At 40.4% G+C, this 21,648-nt stretch overlaps 3 protein-coding genes across 3 annotated transcripts; all 3 read right to left on the bottom strand.

The window, feature by feature from the left end:
- Window positions 1-5,232: 5,232 nt before the first annotated feature.
- Window positions 5,233-6,192, bottom strand: LOC143039833 (serine/threonine-protein kinase pim-2-like). The gene has a single exon (XM_076210085.1). The coding sequence runs from the start codon at window positions 6,190-6,192 to the stop codon at window positions 5,233-5,235; it is 960 nt and encodes a 319-aa protein (XP_076066200.1).
- A 4,380-nt stretch (window positions 6,193-10,572) lies between these two features.
- Window positions 10,573-11,532, bottom strand: LOC143039832 (serine/threonine-protein kinase pim-2-like). Its single transcript, XM_076210084.1, has one exon. The coding sequence runs from the start codon at window positions 11,530-11,532 to the stop codon at window positions 10,573-10,575; it is 960 nt and encodes a 319-aa protein (XP_076066199.1).
- Window positions 11,533-20,391: 8,859 nt separating this feature from the next.
- LOC143039831 (serine/threonine-protein kinase pim-2-like) lies at window positions 20,392-21,351 on the bottom strand. The gene has a single exon (XM_076210082.1). It carries the CDS (start codon window positions 21,349-21,351, stop codon window positions 20,392-20,394), a length of 960 nt encoding a protein of 319 aa, XP_076066197.1.
- Between the last annotated feature and the right edge of the window lie 297 nt (window positions 21,352-21,648).

Genomic DNA, 21,648 nt, shown 5'->3' with positions numbered 1-21,648 from the left:
TTCATAAACGATATTTGTGAACAGCGACGTGTATTGTTAAAGAAAAATCCATAACATAGTCAGACACCATTCTCAAGACGTCTGTACACTTGGAATCAACAATGACCTAAACGATAGTATAGCTCACAGTACGTAATTATTTATGACCAATTGTCTTAGAGTACCATTGTTGTTAAGAATATATAATTCTTAACAACAATGGTACTCTAAGACAATTTTTGATAAAAATGTATTTTTTAAAAACAAGAATACTGTAATACAACTGTTCATAAACAATTCCGTTAAAGCTATATTGACATTAAAATTACGTGATGTAATTTTTAACAACATGAGTAGTAAAAGACAATTGTTCATAAACAATTTCGTTAAAACTTACATTAACATTAAAATTACGTGATTTAGTATTTAACAAGAATACTGTAGTACAATTGTTCATAAATAATCCCGTAGTTACATTAATATTAAAATTACGTGATATAGGTTTTAACAAGAACACTGTAAGACAATTGCTCATAAATCCTCCCTTTAAAATTACATTAACATTAAAATTACGTGATGTACTTTTTAACAAGAATACTGTACGACAATTGTTCATAAACAATTCCGTAGCTACATACATACATACATATACCAAAGGCTTTTCACCCTCCATGGGAGGTAGCCAAAAAGGGAAAGGCATAAAAACACTCCCACCCATTTCATCCCTAAATACACTCCACACCCCTCCCACCCTCCCTCTCATCTGAGCACCTCCTGGATGACGGGTCATCCCTGCACCCTGCCCACCGCCCTGGGTCAGAAGCAGTGTCGCAAGACACAGTACATCCACAGCAAGGCCGCTTCATTTAATCGGCGACCCCCCTCTCCGTCCCCCTTTGCATATAAGGCGAGGACGGGGAGAAATCCCTTCGGGCTGCGGCAAAATTTACTCACACATACTACCCCACCCCCAGTCCTCCTCATGCAGTCACAACATCATCCATATACAACCATTCTCCATTCACCTCTGTCTTCCGTCCTCTCCCTTCCTTCCTCAACAGACATTCCCCTCTTCCCCAAAGCCCCCTTCACCCCATCCATCCACCTCATCCTAGGACGTCCCCTCATGTTCACTCCCTCCACATCTGCCTTCCATACCTCTTTTACTAGTCTTTCTTCACTCATTCTTTCCATGTGTCCAAACCATCCTAATATTCTTTCATCAACCCTATCTCCCAAATCCTTATTCACCCCTGTTCTCCTCCTCACCTCCTCATTTCTCACTTTATCCAGCCTAGTAACCCCCACCATACTTCTCAGACACCTCATCTCAAACACATTCAAACTCCTTCTCTCTTCTTCTCTTATGTTCCACGTTTCTGCCCCATACAGTGCTGTTGGCACAATCACTCCTTCATACAGTCTCCTCTTCGCATCCATTCCCAAATGTCTATTCCTCATTACACTCTTTAAACCACCAAGGCATTTACTCGCTTCTCTCAATCTACATTCTACCTCCACCTTCACTCCACCTTTTCCTGCTACACTTGCACCCAAGTATCTAAAACTATCCACTTCCTCCAGTCGCTCTCCCTTAATGTTCACTTTCAGTGTACTGCCACTTTCACCCCTTGTACATCTCATCACCTTACTTTTACCCACATTTATCTTTAGCTTTCTTCTATCACATACTCTCCCAAACTCTGCCACCAGCTTCCTCAATCCCTCCTCTGACCCTGCCACAAGCGCAGTGTCGTCCGCAAACAACAGCTGGCTCACCTCCCACTTTTCTCCATTTTCTTTAACCATCTCCAATCCCTGACCCACTACCCTAGCATTCACATCTCGCACCACCCCATCCATGTATAAGTTGAACAGCCAGGGCGACATAACGCATCCTTGACGAAGTCCCACCTTTACTTCAAACCACTCACTCTCTCCATTTCTAATCCTGACACATGCTCTACTACTCTCATAAAAACTCTTGACAGCTCCCAAAAGCTTTCTTCCTATCCCATAAATCTGCATAACCTCCCACAGTGCCTTTCTGTCTACCCTATCATAAGCCTTTTCCAGATCCATAAAAGCCCAAAAAACATCCTTCCCCTTTCCTATAGCTTTCTCACATATCTGTCTTACCACAAAGATCTGATCTACACAACCTCTACCTGTCCTAAATCCACACTGTTCCTCACCAATTACTCCTTCTGTTCCTCTCCTAATCCTCTCAATTAAGATCCTCCCATAAGCCTTCCCTACTACACTTAACAGGCTAATCCCTCTGAAACTACTACATTCACACTTGTCCCCTTTTCCCTTGTAAAGAGGAACTATACAGGCACTTCTCCAGTCCTCCGGTACTCTACTCTCTCTCCAGCAAACATTAAATAACCTCACCAACCAGTCCACCATCACTGAACCTCCCTTTTTCAGACATTCTGCATGGCATCCATCCAGACCAGGTGCCTTACCTGCTTTCATCATCTTTACAACTGCCTTCACCTCATCCTTCCTTATTTCTCCTCCATACTCTTCCTCTTCTTCAGTCAACTACAAGAGGTCTTGGGAGAATATTGGTTGTCAAGTGACACGTGAATACAATGTGATGTCTATCAGACTCACATTCTTTTCCAGTTCCATCGTTATACGTCATCGCAGACGTAATATCTTGGCTGAACAAGGAAACGTGAAGAACGAACTTTAGTCCACGACTGTATGACGACATACCACGTTAGCCGACAGCTCAGCCTAACAAAACTACTTCCTCGTCGAAAAAAATCGTAACTGCGTTCAAGCCTCGTTTACACGGGGTAAGATGAAAGGCAAGTCAAGTGTGCAAGTTGCTTGAATTGGAGAGGAAAGAGAGCAAGTACATGTTCACACAGGCCACTTGTCTCTTGCTTGAACTGGAAAGGAAAGTAAGCAAGTACATATTCACAAAGGCCACTTGTCTCTGACTTGTCCTGTGTGAACATGTACTTGCTCGTTTTTCTCTTCATTTCAAGTAACTTGCACACTTAACTTGCCTCTCAACTTGCCCCGTGTAAACGAGAGTTTACAGCTGTAAATGTCTTGACTACGGTAGTGACAGTCTTGCTTGTTGTCAGAGACTTGTCCTGTGTGAACATGTACTTGCTCGTTTTCCTCTTCATTTCAAGTAACTTGCACACTTAACCTGAGCCTCAACTTGCCCCGTGTAAACGTCTTGACTAGTGACAGTCTTCATTGTTGTCAGAGTCACGACAAAAATTTTTCTTTGAACAGAGACGACTAGCTTCACTTGTAGGTACTACGATGGTCGTCTTCCTCGAAGCTGCAACAACAACCCTCCCTCGTTACGTCATACATTTACGATACGACTAAGACTACGAGGTCGCCAATGACTCATCCAGATCGTAATTCTACGACCAGAAACCTCTCCGCTGACCACGACTAGGCGAGAAAGACGCCAACGTCTGCGGCAGTAATTACGAGCGGAGTCGGCTTCGCAACAACATTCATCATTGAGCAATCAACCCAACACGAAGGACTCCAATAGAGGAAATGTCTCAAAATATCTCGTTCGGTCTCATTTGGCCGAGATTCATTCTTGATGAAGAAAGGAATGGAAGCCGGAATTAACCTTTGTATACTGCATCGCTTACGATCAATGTTATTGACAATACTCTTGTCCAGCCTGCACCCTTATATGGCTCCAACAATATTATCGCTTACGCTCAATGTTATTGACAATACTCTTGTCCAGCCTGCACCCTTATATGGCTCCAACAATATTATCGCTTACGATCAATGTTATTGACAATACTCTTGTCCAATCCGCATCCTTAAACGACTCCAGCAGTATTATCCCTACATTGTCAATAATATTGTGATCAATGTTATTGACAATACTCTTGTCCAGCCCGGACCCTTACATGACTCCAGCAGTATTATCTCTACATTGTCAATAATATTGTGATCAATGTTATTGACAATACTCTTGTCCACCCCGCATCCTTACATGACTCCAACAGTATTATCTCTACATTGTCAATAATATTGTGATCAATGTTATTGACAATAATCTTGTCCAACCCCCACCCTTATACGACTCCAACAGTACTATCTCTACATTGTCAATAATATTGTTCAATATAGGCTGTTGTTCAATATTATTGATCGTGCAGTGAAGAAAATGTACGAACATCATGAAAGATACAAAAGTATTGTTAACAATACTTAGTTTTTATAGGCCGATGGAACAAGATTAGTTATATTGAAATTTGCCACTACCAGTAAAACAGTTGTATTTTCTTTTGATAGTGAGCAAATGACAATAATGTAATTATAAGTAAATGAATAATGATCCAAAGGAGATCAAGCAAAACAGAAAAAATAAGAGAAATGAAGTAAAACAAGAACATATAAAACGAGAGAAAACACACAATCAGAAAAGAAAAAGAAAATCGAAAGAAAAGGAAATTAAGAAATGTGGAAAGAAAAGAAAATAGAAGAGAAGAGGGAAAGGGAAGAAAACGAAAAAATGACAACAACAAAATGCAAAGCATGACGTCAGAGTTAAGAAAAATGTCAAAAGCAACAAGATTCAAATCGTCCCTCCCCCCCCTGTTCAACAACCGTCTCTATTGTAGGCGCAGACAACGAAGACGACTCTGAAGGCATCATCAACAGAACGACTTGCGTGGAGACGACTAAGGCGAAAAGACGAAGGTAAAGTCTACACTGGCAGCTACACGGTATTCACCTTGGTCTTTGGATCACGTGCTGGTACTCGTGGTCGACAGGGAAAGGGAATGCTTGCAGCAAAGCCAATACTGACGACAAAAAAGGTATCATCAACATAAAGAAATGCGTGGAGACGACTAAGGTGAAAAAGACAAAGGACAAAGGCTAGACTGGCAGCTACACGGGGAAGGGAACGCATCGTACGCCATCTTTTCCCGAGGGCCCGTTCTCGGGCCCAAGAGTTTCAAGCCCATGACGATAAAGTTGCATCCTACGGCGCACATTATTGATTTTCCTCTGGATTTCGCATAACGACGTTTTTATTCAGCTGAGGGGTCACCTCCCACCTCCATTTTTAGATATATATATTTTTTTATCTTTTTTTCTTTTTAGTTTTTTAGTTTCTTTTTATTGTCATTTTTTTCATTTTCTATTTCTATTTCTTATTTCTATTCTTATTTCTTATTCCTATATATATATTTTTTTTTTACTTTTTATAATTGTTTTATTATGTGACCCGTCGGAGGATCATTCGGACAGCTTTCCGTGCTTCCTCCTCTTCTTGTGACCTTCCGCGGGTCTTCGCCGACGGTTCCCGTCATCATGACGACGCCTCTTGTGCCCTTCGGCCTCCCTCGTCGACGCAGAGAGGTCCTCCTCTGCCAGGCGCTTCCTCTTGGCGTTGTATCTCTTCGAGGACGACTTCTGTAGCCAAGGATGAGAGAGAATTTCCTCGACGGAAGGACGGTCGTCGGGGTCTTTGGCGAAGCACCTCGTCAGAAGCTCCCGACACTGTTCCGGGACTTCGTGACCGAACTTCGGTCTCGCCTTCTGGATGTCTCCGACGGTGCGGAAGGCGTCCCTGCGGCAGAGCATGTAGTACAGAAGAGTCCCGAGGCTCCATACCGTAGCAGGGACGTGGAGGTACTCGCCCTCGAACAAGAACTCCGGGGGCCAATACATCTCGGTCCCCCCCGTGTCGGTGCCTCGATCTCCCTTCACGAACTCCCCGCACCCGAAGTCGATCAGCCTGATGTCGAGGGTTCCAGTCTCCCGGTCTCTGAAGACTAAGACATTCTCGGTCTTGATGTCTTTATGGGAAACCCCCGCATCCAGGCATCCTTCGACCGTCCTTACCAGGAGCCTGAAGATCCTCCTGATCACTTTCTCTCTCAAGGGTCCGTGGGTCCTCAAGTAATCTTCAATGGTCATGGACCTGGAGACGCGTTCCATGACCATGAAGATGGTGTCCTCCGTGGTGATGCATTCCAGGAGCTTGATGACACCTGGAACGTGCTGCACCTTGTACAGAAGTGCAGCTTCTTCGGGCACAAGGCGTCCTTCATGCTCGGCCCAAGTGTGCACCATATCGAGAGGCACCTTCTTGATGGCCACAGGTGTCTTGTCGCTCTTTCTTCGGGCGGCGTAGACGGAGGCGAAGCTGCCTTTCCCGAGCTTCGCAATCACTTTGTAGCCTCTGATTCGCATTTAAAAAGTTCTTCCCAAAGGTTATTTACCGAAGGAGAGTGAATATTGGTGAGTCTGCGTGGAAAGTGCATCCTAGATATATACACTGTGTGGTGATTTGCACATACATACATACGTACATACATATATTCATACATGCATACATACATTCATACATACATTCATACATGCATACATACATTCATACATACATGCATACATGCATACATACTTTTCCCATATGCTTCTCCAACTGCACTCAACAAACCGATCCCTCTAAAACTGCTACATTCACATTTACAAAGGATTACAAAGGCGGAGCATGCCGACAGGAGACTTTTTGGTCCATATCTAGGTTGGATGAGAAAAATAATAATAATAATAATAAATTAATCAATAACAACTATAATGTAAATAACAAATAAAATACATAAATAAATGCATAGGTATAGTTAAATAATAAACAAACAGGTAAATAGTAGATAATAATAAATTGACATAATATAACTAATAATAAATGAGAATCAAACAGACAAATGATAACAAAACAAAAACAAATAATACAAAATAAATTATAATCATTTCCCCACCACTTCTGCTTTGTAACGCAGAAGTATACTACGTGCACTACCTTAATACTCTTCCACACAGCATCTCCTGTCAGCACGAGTCAGTCAGGGCATCGTGTATATCCAGTAAACCAGATATGTGAGCTTCGTCATTTTCGGATGTGGAATTCCCTCTGTGTCGTTAGAAAGGGCATTGCAAGTGAATTACTCATGATGGTTGTTTTCGAACCACTCAAGACACCAAGTTCCTCTCAGCTGAATAGAATTACATGAAATTAGCCAGCAGAAACGAGTTGAAGACACTTACCCTCTTTGCCACAGGGCTATGTCACTTAAAGATATATATATATATATATATATATATATATAGATATATATATATATATATATATATATATATATATATATATATATATATATATATATATATGTAGTATTTAACAAAAAGAACACTGTCAGACAATTGCTCATAATTAATTCTGTCTCGGAGCCATATCTCGAGTCTGTCCGGTTGGCACTTTTCGCCACTTTGCATGACCTCATATCGTTCGTTTCCTCCCCAAAGTGAGGTGACCTGTTCTTGTTTCGACTTTTAATGGATCTTCCCTTTTTTCGATTTAAGAATACTGTAACTGTGGACTCTGAGGACTAGATCCAATTACTCCTCCACCTTTTCAGTCAACTACAAGAGGTCTTGGGAGAATATTGGTTGTCAAGTGACACGTGTATACAATGTGATGTATTTGGATGATGGAGAGCATAAATACAGGGGATGGCTCGGAACCCTATGCACTCTAACGTTTCGTTCGCGTAGAACTTCTTCAGAGAGTGTATGTAGAACTGCAATTGGAGTTTATGTACTAAATCTAATTATCTTTTCGGACACTTGGGAAAGGTCGTTTTTCTGGCGTGTTTTAGAATTAAAATACTAGTTTCTTTAGCTAAATTGATAAACCATCCTTGATGATTCGATGAATTATTAGTAGAAATATATGCTGATTCAACAATTCTTTTAGTGAATTTATCAAAACCTTTATGTAGCACTTCAGCTTCTGTAAGTTTGATAGACATCACATTCTTTTCCAGTTGCATCGTTATACGTCATCACAGACGTTATATCTTGGCTGAACAAGGAAACGTGAAGAACAAACTTTAGTCCGCGACTGTAAGACGACATACCACGTTAGCCGACAGCTCAGCCTAACAAAACTACTTCCTCGTCGAAAAAATCGTAACTGCGTTCAAGACTCGTTTACACGGGGCAAGATGAGAGGCAAGTCAAGTGTGCAAGTTGCTTGAACTGGAGAGGAAAGAAAGCAAGTATATGTTCACACAGGCCACTTGTCTCTTGCTTGAACTGGAAAGGAAAGTAAGCAAGTACATATTCACAAAGGCCACTTGTCTCTGACTTGTCCTGTGTGAACATGTACTTGCTCGTTTTCCTCTTCATTTCAAGTAACTTGCACACTTAACTTGCCTCTCAACTTGCCCCGTGTAAACGAGAGTTTACAGCTGTAAATGTCTTGACTACGGTAGTGACAGTCTTGCTTGTTGTCAGAGACTTGTCCTGTGTGAACATGTACTTGCTCGTTTTCCTCTTCATTTCAAGTAACTTGCACACTTAACTTGACTCTCAACTTGCCCCGTGTAAATGTCTTGACTAGTGACAGTCTTCATTGTTGTCAGGGTCACGACAAAAAATTTTCTTGAACAGAAACGACTAGCTTCACTTGTAAATACTACGATGGTCGTCTTCCTCTAAGCTACAACAACAAAAACCCTCCCTCGTTACGTCGTACATTTACGATACGACTAAGACTACGAGGTCGCCAATGACTCATCCAGGTCGTAATTCTACGACCAGAAAGCTCTCCGCTGCCCACGACTCGGCGAGAAAGACGCCAACGTCTGCGGCAGTAATTACGAGCGGAGTCGGCTTCGCAACAACATTCATCATTGAGCAATCAAGACATCACGAAGAACTCGATTAGAGAAAATGTCTCAAAATATCTCGTTCGGTCTCATTTGGTCGAGATTCATTGTTGATGAAGAAAGGAATGGAAGCCGGAATTAACCTTTGTATACTGCATTGCTTACGATCAATGTTATTGACAATACTCTTGTCCAGCACGCACCCTTATATGGCTCCAACAATATTATCGCTTACGATCAATGTTATTGACAATACTTTTGTCCAGCACGCACCCTTATATGGCTCCAACAATATTATCGCTTACGATCAATGTTATTGACAATACTCTTGTCCAATCCGCATCCTTACACGACTCCAACAGTACTATCCCTACATTGTCAATAATATTGTGATCAATGTTATTGACAATACTCTTGTCCACCCCGCACCCTTACATGACTCCAGCAGTATTATCTCTACATTGTCAATAATATTGTGATCAATGTTATTGACAATACTCTTCTCCACCCCGCACCCTTACATGACTCCAACAGTATTATCTCTACATTGTCAATAATAGTGTGATCAATGTTATTGGCAATACTCTTGTCCAACCCCCACCCTTACACGACTCCAACAGTAGTATCTCTACATTGTCATTAATATTTTTCAATATAGGCTGTTGTTCAATATTATTGATCGTGCAGTGAAGAAAATGTATAAACATCATGAATGATAAAAAAAAAGTATTGTTAACAATACTTATTTTTCTATTTGCCGACAGAACAAGTTATGTTGAATTTTGCCTCTACTAGCAGAACAGTTTCATTTTCTTTTGATAGCGAGCAAATGACAATAATGTAATTACAATCAAATGAATAATGATCCAAAAGAGATCAAGTAAAATAGAAAAAAATAAGAGAAATAAAGTAAAACAAGAACATATAAAAAGAGAGAAGACACAAAATCAGAAAATAAAGATAAAGCATAAAGAAAAGGAAGATAAAAAACGAGGAAAGAAAAAAAGGAAAGAAAAAATGAGAGAAAGGGGAAAAAATGCAAAACAAGATGTAAGAGCCAAGAAAAAAGTCGAAAGCAACAAGATTCAAATCGCCCCCCCCCCGTTCGACAACCGTCTCTATCGTAGGCGCAGACAACGAAGACGACTCTGAAGGCATTATCAACAGAATGACTTGCGTGGAGACGGCTAAGGCGAAAAGACGAAGGAAAAGTCTACACTGTCAGCTACACGGTATTCACCTTGGTCTTTGAATCACGTGCTAGACTCATGATCGACAGGGAAAGGGAATGCTTGCAGCAAAGCCAACACTGACGACTAAAAATGTATCATCAACAGAACGACATGCGTGGAGACGACTAAGGCGAAAAGACAAAGGTAAAGTCTACATTGGCAGCTACACGGTATTCACCTTGGTCTTTGGATCACGTGCTGGACTCGTGATCGACAGGGAAAGGGAATGTTTGCAGCAAAGCCAACACTGACGACTAAAAATGTATCATCAACAGAAAGCCATGCGTGGAGACGACTAAGGTGAAAAAGACAAAGGAAAAAGGCTAGACTGGCAGCTACAAGGGGAAGGAAATGCATCGTCCGCCATATTTTCCTGAGGGCCCGTTCTCGGGCCCAAGAGTTTCGAGCCCATGACGATAAAGTTGCATCCTGCGCCGCACACTATTGATTTTCCTCTGGATAACGCATAACGACGTTTTTATTCAGCTGAGGGGTCACCTCCCACCTCCATTTTTATATATATATATTTTTTCTTTTTTTAGTTTTTTTTTTATTATCATTTTTTTCATTTCCTATTTCTATTTCTTATTTCTATTCTTATTTCTTATTTCTATACAAATATATTTTTTACTTTTTATAATTGTTTTATTATGTGACCCGTCGGAGGATCATTCGGACAGCTTTCCGTGCTTCCTCCTCTTCTTGTGACCTCCCGCGGGTCTTCGCCGGCGGTTCCCGTCATCATGGCGACGCCTCTTGCGCCCTTCGTCCTCCCTCGTCGACGCAGAGAGGTCCTCCTCTGCCAGGCGCTTCCTCTTGGCGTCGTGTCTCTTCGAGGACGACTTCTGGAGCCAAGGATGAGAGAGAATTCCCTCGACGGAAGGACGGTCCTCGGGGTCTCTGGCGAAGCACCTCGTCAGAAGCTCCCGACACTCCTCCGGGACTTCGTGACCGAACTTCGGTCTCGCCTTCTGGATGTCTCCGACGGTGCGGAAGGCGTCCCTGCGGCAGAGCATGTAGAAGAGGAGAGTCCCCAGACTCCATACCGTAGCAGGGACGTGGAGGTACTCGCCCTCGAACAAGAACTCCGGGGGCCAATACATCTCGGTCCCCCCCGTGTCGGTGCCTCGATCTCCCTTCACGAACTCCCCGCACCCGAAGTCGATCAGCCTGATGTCGAGGGCTCCAGTCTCCCGGTCTCTGAAGACTAAGACATTCTCTGTCTTGATGTCTTTATGGGAAACCCCCGCATCCAGGCATCCTTCGACCGTCCTTACCAGGAGCCTGAAGATCCTCCTGATGACTTTTTCTTTCAGGGGTCCGTGGGTCCTCATGTAATCTTCAATGGTCATGGACTTGGAGACGCGTTCCATGACCATGAAGATGGTGTCCTCCGTGGTGATGCATTCCAGGAGCTTGATGACACCTGGAACGTGCTGCACCTTGTACAGAAGGGCAGCTTCTTCGGGCACAAGGCGTCCTTCATGCTCGGCCCAAGTGTGCACCATATCGAGAGGCACCTTCTTGATGGCCACAGGTGTCCTGTCGCTCTTTCTTCTGGCGGCGTAGACGGAGGCGAAGCTGCCTTTTCCGAGCTTCGCAGTCACTTTGTAGCCTCTGATTCGCATTTAAAAAGTTCTTCCCAAAGGTTATTTACCGAAGGGGACTTATGTTGATGAGCCTGCGTTGAAAGTGCATCCTAGATATATACACTGTGTGGTGATTTGCACATACATACATACGTTCATACATATACTCATACATGCATACATACATTCATACATGCATACATACATTCATACATACATGCATACATACATTCATACATACATTCATACATACATTCATACATACATTCATACATACATGCATACATACATTCATACATACATGCATACATACATTCATACATGCATACATACATTCATACATACATGCATACATACATTCATACATACATGCATACATACATTCACACATGCATACACACATTCATACATGCATACATACATTCATACATACATGCATACATACATTCAAACAAAGGCGGAGCATGCCGACAGGAGACCTTTTGATCCATATCTAGGTCGGATGCAAAAAAAAAAAAAAAAAAAAAATGCATAGGTATATTTTAATAACAAAAAAAAAGGTAAATAGTAAATGATTATAAATTGACATATAACTAATAATAAATGAAAATCAGACAGACAAATTATAACAAAACAAAAACAAATAATATATCATAAATTATAATCATTACAGCATCTTACTTAGGTATTTATCTAAATGATTCTTAAAGCTTCGAACTGAACTACATTGCACTACCTGTGCAGGAAGTATATTCCATTCATTAACTACACGGTTGGCAAAGTTGTTTCTGCCTACTTCCAAATTGAATCTATTTCCGGACAGTTTGAGACCATTGTTTCTTGTCTGATTCTCATTCAATGTGAAAATTTTGTCACTTTTGATGTTGTCAATTCCCTTTAAAATCTTAAAGACCTGTATCAAGTCACCTCTGAGTCTACGCTTTTTTAGGGAAAACAGATTCATGTGCTTAAGTCGATTTTCGTATGATTTATTTTTGATATTTGGAATCAGTTTTGTGGCTCGCCGTTGTACTTTTTCCAGTCTGTCAATGTCTTTAATGAGATTCGGTGACCATACGGAAACAGCATATTCCAAATGTGGACGAACTAACGATTTATATAGCTTGTTAATGAGTGATGGACTTTTGAAATCAAAAGATCGCGCAATCAATCCCAGAATCTTATTTGCTTTCTCAGAGGCTGAAATACACTGCTTGGATGATTTGAGGTCGTTACTGATAATTACGCCGAGATCTTTTTCACTATCCACTTTTGTTAACGAATTTCCAAATAACTTGTAATCGTACTTACTGTTATTTTTACCTATGTGCATTACCTTGCATTTACTTGTGTTAAATTTCATTAGCCACTTTTCAGACCATTGCTGTAATTGATCTAAATCTTCTTGAATATCTAATTGGTTTGAGTGATCATTTGCCACTCCGCACAGTTTTGTATCATCAGCAAATTTGGAAACAGTAGATTTTAGTCCATTGTCTATATAATTTATATATACTATGAATAGAAGTGGCCCAAGAACGGAACCCTGAGGAACTCCACTTGCAACATTTTTCCATCCAGAAGTTTTTCCATTTAAAACAACTCTCTGTTTCCGACCTTTCAACCAATTACTAGTCCAACCTAATAGGCTACCACTTATTCCATGCAAAGCTAATTTAGTAAGTAGTCTTTCGTGTGGGACGGTATCAAAAGCTTTTGCAAAGTCTAGATATATTAAATCTATATTGTTTCTTTTGTCATAATTCGAGATAACTGTGTTGTAGAATTCGAGTAAGTTAGTCACGCAAGAACGTTTCCGTCTGAAACCATGCTGGCTATCATTTATTAAACGGTTACTTTCTAAATGATAATCGATATAATCTCTGATGATAATTTCCATTATTTTTCCTACGATCGAAGTCAAACTTATAGGCCTATAGTTATTTGGTTTCTTTTTGTCACCTTTTTTGAATATGGGAGTAACGTTAGCTAGCTTCCATTCTCTTGGGACATCTCCGGATATGATGGATTTCTTGAAAATAATTTCTAATGGAACAACAATCTCATTTTTCATTTCCTTTAAGATTCTTGGATGCCAACCGTCAGGCCCTGGTGTTTTATTAACTTTGAGTTTGTCTATACACCTTTTAATTTTTTCTTTTGTTATATTTACCGTAGTGAGTAAGTTTACCCCAGACTTTTCACAGGTTTCAGTTTGGAATTCACTTTGAGGTGTTTCGTTTACGAATACCGAGCTAAAATAATTATTTAAGATATTACACATTCCTTCATTTGAATATTCAAGTTGACCGTCAGCAGATAATAGTGGACCAATGTGATTCCTAACAACCTTTTTATCTCTAATGTAACTATAGAATTCTTTGTGATTCTCTTTGGATTTATCAGCGATGTTCATTTCGTATTGTCGTTTTCTTTTTCATATTGTCTTTTTTAAATCTCTCTGTATTGATACATAACTTTCATAGTCATTAGATGCACCCGAGCACTTATATTTCTTATAAGCCTGTCTCTTTTTAGCAATACTTTTTTCAGTTTCTTTGTCGAGCCACTTTGGGCGAGCCTGATTTGGGGGACGTCTGTCCTTAAAAGGAATGTAAGTTTGAATCATCTTAGTGAGCGTATTTTGAAATATTTCCCACATCTGATCTACAGGCCTTTCGTTTAATTTTGCCTCCCAATCTGTAAGCTGAAGCTCCTGACGTAGTTCTATGAACTGAGCTTTACTGAAATCGGGTATTTTAGAAGCACAAGTATCTATTCTAAAATTGTTTAGGAGTTTGAATCTGACTAAATTGTGATCGCTATTTGCAACAGATTCACCGACTTCTACATCAGTTACCATGCTTTCACGGCTAGTGATCAATAAATCGAGCAAGTTTCCATATCTTGTGGGCTCTTTTACATGCTGAATTAAGTAATTGTCACCAAGAAAATCAATCAAGCGACTACCTATATGGCCATGTTCAAGGGTCATCCAATCAATGTCAGTAAAATTGAAATCACCCATTATCAATAAATCCCGGTTGCAGAAACTAGACAGTTCTTGAAATAACAGTTTGTCGTCTGCTAATGATAATGTCTTTGGCCTATATATTACACCTATATTCATTTTTTGTCCATTTGTTAAGGTTAACTCAACCCACAAACTGTCATATGCATCCTGTTTCACTTTCTCTAAAACACAAGCATGAACATTGTTTTTAACGTACAATAGAACACCCCCACCTTTCTTGTGGTTTCTATCCTGATGAAAGTGTTTAAATCCCGCAATATTAAATTCAGCTTCGAACTCTGTACCATTTAACCATGTCTCAGTTATTCCTATCATATCGAGATTTTCGCTTTTGACATACGCCTGTATTTCTTGAAATTTGTTCCTAATACTACGAGCATTAAAGTACATAGTTTTAAGAAACTCGTGATTATTTCTTTTTGCCACATTTTGAGTTTCAATATCATGTCTTATATTATCATTTTGTTTTTTATTTATGCCTTGCTCTATATTATTATTATTTGGTCCTTCATTGACATTCAATGCCTCATTAACATTTCTCCTATCAAAATTAAAATTTCCCCCACCACGGACATCTGGTCGATTACGGTCATCCGATCTATTTTGTACATTTTGTCCCCCTACGTCACCGTGATTCACGCCGGCCTCCCATCGTTCAGTGACATTATGTCCGGCATCCCTTTCTAAAATTATATTTTGTCCTCCAGTGACATTATATCCTACCGTGATATTTTTTCCTCCACTATAATTACATCCCATCGTGATCTTTTGTCTTCCACTGTCATTACATCCTATCTTGATATTTTGGCCTTCATTGACATTCTGTCCGGTATCTCTTCCTAAAATTATATTTTGTCCTTCACTGACATTATATCCTACCGTGATATTTTCTCCTCCATTATCATTACATCCTATCGTGATATTTTGTTCTCCACTATCATTATTTCCCATCGTGATCTTTTGTCCTCCACTGTCATTACATCCCATTGTGACATTTTGTCCTATGACATTACATCCTAATGTGTCATATCGTCCTCTAGCGACATTACATCCTATCATGATATTTTGGCCTTCATTGACATTCTGTCCGGTATCCCTTCCTAAAATTACATTTTGGCCTTCAATGACATTATATCCTACCGTGATATTTTCTCCTCCATTATCATTACATCCTATCGTGATATTTTGTTCTCCACTATCATTACTTCCCATCGTGACCTTTTATCCTCCACTGTCATTACATCCCATTGTGACATTTTGGCCTATGACATTATATCCTAATGTGACATTTCGTCCTCTAACGACATTAAATCCTAAAATTATATTTTGTCCTATACTGGTACATTGTTCTACATTAATGCTATACTCTACACTGTTTTCCCAGGTACATTCTATTTCCCCTTCCCTTTGGCCTTCTACCCTAAAAAAGGAGCTAGTTCATTACAAACTCCCACAATGAGGTTTGTAAGAACATCTTTGCCTCTGCATTCATTCATACATGCATAGATGTGACCCTAAATATCTAACACTATTTATTTGTCTCTATTTACTGCCACCTTCACGCCTTGTACACCTCAACACCTTCTTTTTACCAACGTTTACTTTCAACTTTCTCCTATCACATATCTTCCCAAAATCCGTCACAGGCCGCCTCAGACCCCCTCTGACTCAGCCACAAGCGCTGCAGTGTCATCAGCAAACAACAACTGGCTCACTTCCCACTTCCCCCATATGCTTCTCCAACTGCACTCAACAAACCGATCCCTCTAAAAATGCTACATTCACATTTACAAAGGATTACAAAGGCGAAGCATGCCGACAGGAGACCTTTTGGTCCATATCTAGGTCGGATGCGAAAAAAATCATAATAATAATAAATTAATCAATAAAAACTATAATAATGTAAATAACAAATAAAATACATAAATAAATGCATAGGTATAGTTAAATAATAAACAAACAGGTAAATAGTAAATAATAATAAATTGACATATAACTAATAATAAATGAGAATCAAACAGACAAATGATAACAAAACAAAAACAAATAATACAAAATAAATTATTACAAGAAATAACGGACATTTCAAGGTTTCAAGGTCTCTGAAAAGGTCTCGACATTCGTGCAGAGGAGGGGATAATCCTTAAGTTAGATCGAATCAGCATTGGGCAGCCTAAAAGTCGCGAATAGTAACGAATTAACGACTAACGAACTCCCCACGCCGTGTCATATAACCTCATGCAATTCATAACACTTCGGTTGAATGGAACTAAAAATAAAGAAAACAACGTTCACCTTCAACTGGATCGAGTCGGCTGTGGGCAACCTAAACAAATGTAAAAATAGCGAATAGCAACGAATTAAGATTAACGAACACTCCGCGTCGTGTCGTATATTCTCATGCAATTCTTTACACGTTCGTTGAATGAAACTGAAGATGAAAAAATAACGTTGTAATGGCCTTATGCCAATCACATAGCAACCCCAAAAATTAATAGATTTTTCTTCAGACATCCATAATAATACCTTTAAGCCCCCACTGTCTGATAAAGAATTAAGTATTAGATTATTTTATTTGTGATTTGAACCAAGTGAAGAACGGAAATTTTCTATGCAACATGACATTCATTCGCACGCGATAAGTGCTTATCTTTCTTAAACGATATTTGTGAACAGCGACGTGTATTGTTAAAGAAAAATCCATAACATAGTCAGACACCATTCTCAAGACGTCTGTACACTTGGAATCAACAATGACCTAAACGATAGTATAGCTCACAGTAAGTAATTATCTATGACCAATTGTCTTACATTATTCTTGTTGTTAAAAGCTACATAACGTAATTTTAATAAAAGTGTATTTTTTAAAACAAGAATACTAAGACAACTGTTCATAAACAATTCCGTTAAAGTTATATTAACATTAAATTTATGTGATGTAGGTTTTAACAACAAGAATACTGTAAGACATTTGCTCATAAAAATATCCGTTAAAATTACATTAATATTAAAATCATGTGATGTAGGTTTTAACAACAAAAATACTGTAGGACAATTGTTCATAAACAATTCCGTAGCTACATTAATATTAAAATTACGTGATGTAGTATTTAACAACAAGAACATTGTCAGACAATTGCTCATAAATAATTCTGTCTCGGAGCCATATCTCGAGTCTCTGGTTGGCACTTTTCGCCACTTTGCATGACCTCATATCGTTCGTTTCCTCCCCAAAGTGAGGTGACCTGTTCTTGTTTCGACTTTTAATAGATCTTCCCTTTTTTCGATTTAAGAATACTGTAACTATGAACTCTGAGAACTAGATCCAACTACTCTTACGCTTCTTCAGTCAACTACAAGAGGTCTTGGGAGAATATTGGTTGTCAAGTGACACGTGTATACAATGTGATGTCTATCAAACTCACATTCTTTTCCAGTTCCATCGTTATACGTCATCGCAGACGTTATATCTTGGCTGAACAAGGAAACGTAAAGAACGAACTTTATTTCGCGACTGTAAGACGACACCACGTTAGCCGACAGCTCAGCCTAACAAAACTACTTCCTCGTCCAAAAAATCGTAACTGCGTTCAAGCCTCGTTTACACGGGGCAAGATGAAAGGCAAGTCAAGTGTGCAAGTTGCTTGAATTGGATAGGAAAGCGAGCAAGTACATGTTCACACAGGCCACTTGTCTCTTGCTTGAACTGGAAAGGAAAGTAAGCAAGTACATATTCACAAAGGCCACTTGTCTCTGTCCTGTCCTGTGTGAACATGTACTTGCTCGTTTTCCTCTTCATTTCAAGTAACTTGCACACTTAACTTGCCTCTCAACTTGCCCTGTGTAAACGAGAGTTTACAGCTGTAAATCTCTTGACTACGGTAGTGACAGTCTTGCTTGTTGTCAGAGACTTGTCCTGTGTGAACATGTACTTGCTCGTTTTCCTCTTCATTTCAAGTAACTTGCACAATTAACCTGAGCCTCAACTTGCCCCGTGTAAACGTCTTGACTGGTGACAGTCTTCATTGTTGTCAGGGTCACGACAAATTAAATTCTTTGAACAGAGACGACTAGTTTCACTTGTAAGTACTACGATGGTCGTCTTTCTAAAAGGTACAACAACAACCCTCCCTCGTTACGTCATACATTTACGATACGACTAAGACTACGATGTCGCCAATGACTCATCCAGGTCGTAATTCTACGACCAGAGAGCTCTCCGCTGCCCACGACTCGGCGAGAAAGACGCCAACGTCTGCGGCAGTAATTACGAGCGGAGTCGGCTTCGCAACAACATTCATCATTGAGCAATCAACCCAACACGAAGGACTCGCATAGAGGAAATGTCTCAAAATATCTCGTTTCGTCTCATTTGGCCGAGATTCATTGTTGATGAAGAAAGGAATGGAAGCCGGAATTAACCTTGTATACTGCATCGCTTACGATCAATGTTATTGACAATACTCTTCTCTAGCCCGCACCCTTATATGGCTCCAACAATATTATTGCTTACGATCAATTTTATTGACAATACTTTTGTCCAATCCGCATCCTTACACGACTCCAACAGTACTATCTCTACATTGTCAATAATATTGTGATCAATGTTATTGGCAATAATCTTGTCCAACCCGCATCCTTACATGACTCCAACAGTACTATCCCTACATTGTTAATAATATTGTGATCAATGTTATTGACAATATTCTTGTCCAACCCCCACCCTTATACGACTCCAACAGTACTATCTCTACATTGTCAATAATATTGTTCAGTATGGACTATTGTTCAATATTATTGATTGTGCAGTGAAGAAAATGTACGAACATCATGAATGATAAAAAAGTATTGTTAACAATACTTATTTTTTTTATAAGCCGACAGAACAAGATTAGTTATGTTGAAATTTGCCTCTACTAGTGGAACAGTTTCATTTTCTTTTGATAGTGATCAAATTATAACAATGTAATTATAATTAAATGAATACTGATGCAAAGGACATCAAGCAAAATAGGAAAAATAAGAGAAATGAAGTAAAACAAGAACATATAAAAAGAGAGAAAACACAAAATTTGAAAAGAAAAAGAAAATCAAAAGAAAAGGAAAATAAGAAATGAGGAAAGAAAGAAGAGGAGAAGAGGGAAAGGAAAGAAAATGAAAAAATTGCCAAAAATAATCAAAGCATGGCGTCAGAGTTAAGAAAAATGTCGAAAGCAACAAGATTCAAACCCCCCGCCCCCCGTTCGACAACCATCTCTATTGTAGGCGCAAACAACTAAGACGACTCGAAAGGCATCATCAACAGAACGACATGCGTGGAGACGACTAAGGCGAAAAGACAAAGGTAAGGTCTACATTGGCAGCTACACGGTATTCACCTTGGTCTTTGGATCACATGCTGGACTCATGATCGACAGGGAAAGGGAATGCTTGCAGCAAAGCCAACACTGACGACAAAAAAGGTATCATCAACATAAAGAAATGCGTGGAGACGACTAAGGTGAAAAAGACAAAGGACAAAGGCTAGACTGGCAGCTACACGGGGAAGGAAATGCATCGTCCGCCATATTTTCCTGAGGGCCCGTTCTCGGGCCCAAGAGTTTCGAGCCCATGACGATAAAGTTGCATCCTGCGGCACACACTATTGATTTTCCTCTGGATAACGCATAACGACGTTTTTATTCAGCTGAGGGGTCACCTCCCACCTTCATTTTTATATATTTTTTTCTTAATTTTTTTCTTTTTATTGTTATTTTTTCATTTTCTAATTTTATTTCTTATTTCTATTCTTATTTCTTATTTCTATATATATATATTTCATTTTTATTTTTTATAATTGTTTTATTATGTGACTCATCGGAGGATCATTTGGGCAGCTTTCCGTGCTTCCTCCTCTTCTTGTGACCTTCCGCGGGTCTTCGCCGGCGGTTCCCGTCATCATGGCGACGCCTCTTGCGCCCTTCGGCCTCCCTCGTCGACGCAGAGAGGTCCTCCTCTGCCAGGCGCTTCCTCTTGGCGTTGTGTCTCTTCGAGGACGACTTCTGGAGCCAAGGATGAGAGAGAATTCCCTCGACGGAAGGACGGTCCTCGGGGTCTCTGGCGAAGCACCTCGTCAGAAGCTCCCGACACTGTTCCGGGACTTCGTGACCGAACTTCGGTCTCGCCTTCTGGATGTCTCCGACGGTGCGGAAGGCGTCCCTGCGGCAGAGCATGTAGTAGAGAAGAGTCCCGAGGCTCCATACCGTAGCAGGGACGTGGAGGTACTCGCCCTCGAACAAGAACTCCGGAGGCCAATACATCTCGGTCCCCCCCGTGTCGGTGCCCCGATCTCCCTTCACGAACTCCCCGCACCCGAAGTCGATCAGCCTGATGTCGAGGGCTCCAGTCTCCCGGTCTCTGAAGACTAAGACATTCTCTGTCTTGATGTCTTTATGGGAAACCCCCGCATCCAGACATCCTTCGACCGTCCTTACCAGGAGCCTGAAGATCCTCCTGATGGCTTTTTCTTTCAGGGGTCTGTGGGTCCTCATGTAATCTTCGATGGTCATGGACTTGGAGACGAGTTCCATGACCATGAAGATGGTGTCCTCCGTGGTGATGCAGTCCAGGAGCTTGATGACACCTGGAACGTGCTGCACCTTGTACAGAAGGGCAGCTTCTTCGGGCACAAGGCGTCCTTCATGCTCGGCCCAAGTGTGCACCATATCGAGAGGCACCTTCTTGATGGCCACAGGTGTCCTGTCGCTCTTTCTTCGGGCGGCGTAGACGGAGGCGAAGCTGCCTTTTCCGAGCTTCGCAATCACTTTGTAGCCTCTGATTCGCATTTAAAAAGTTCTTCCCAAAGGTTATTTACCGAAGGGGACTTAATGTTGATGAGCCTGCGTTGAAAGTGCATCCTAGATACATACACTGTGTGGTGATTTGCACATACATACATACGTACATACATGTATTCATACATGCATACATACATTCATACATACATTCATACATACATAAATACATTCATATACATTCATACATACATTCATACATACATTCATACTTACATACATACATTCATACATACATGCATACATACATTCATGCATGCATACATACATTCATACATACATACATGC

Source organism: Oratosquilla oratoria, chromosome 27 (genome assembly GCF_046742065.1).
Source record: "Oratosquilla oratoria isolate Oo_2021 chromosome 27, ASM4674206v1, whole genome shotgun sequence".
Taxonomy (NCBI): domain Eukaryota; kingdom Metazoa; phylum Arthropoda; class Malacostraca; order Stomatopoda; family Squillidae; genus Oratosquilla; species Oratosquilla oratoria.
The sequence above is the reverse complement of the archived record's forward strand: the minus strand, read 5'-3'. Positions and strand labels throughout refer to the sequence as shown.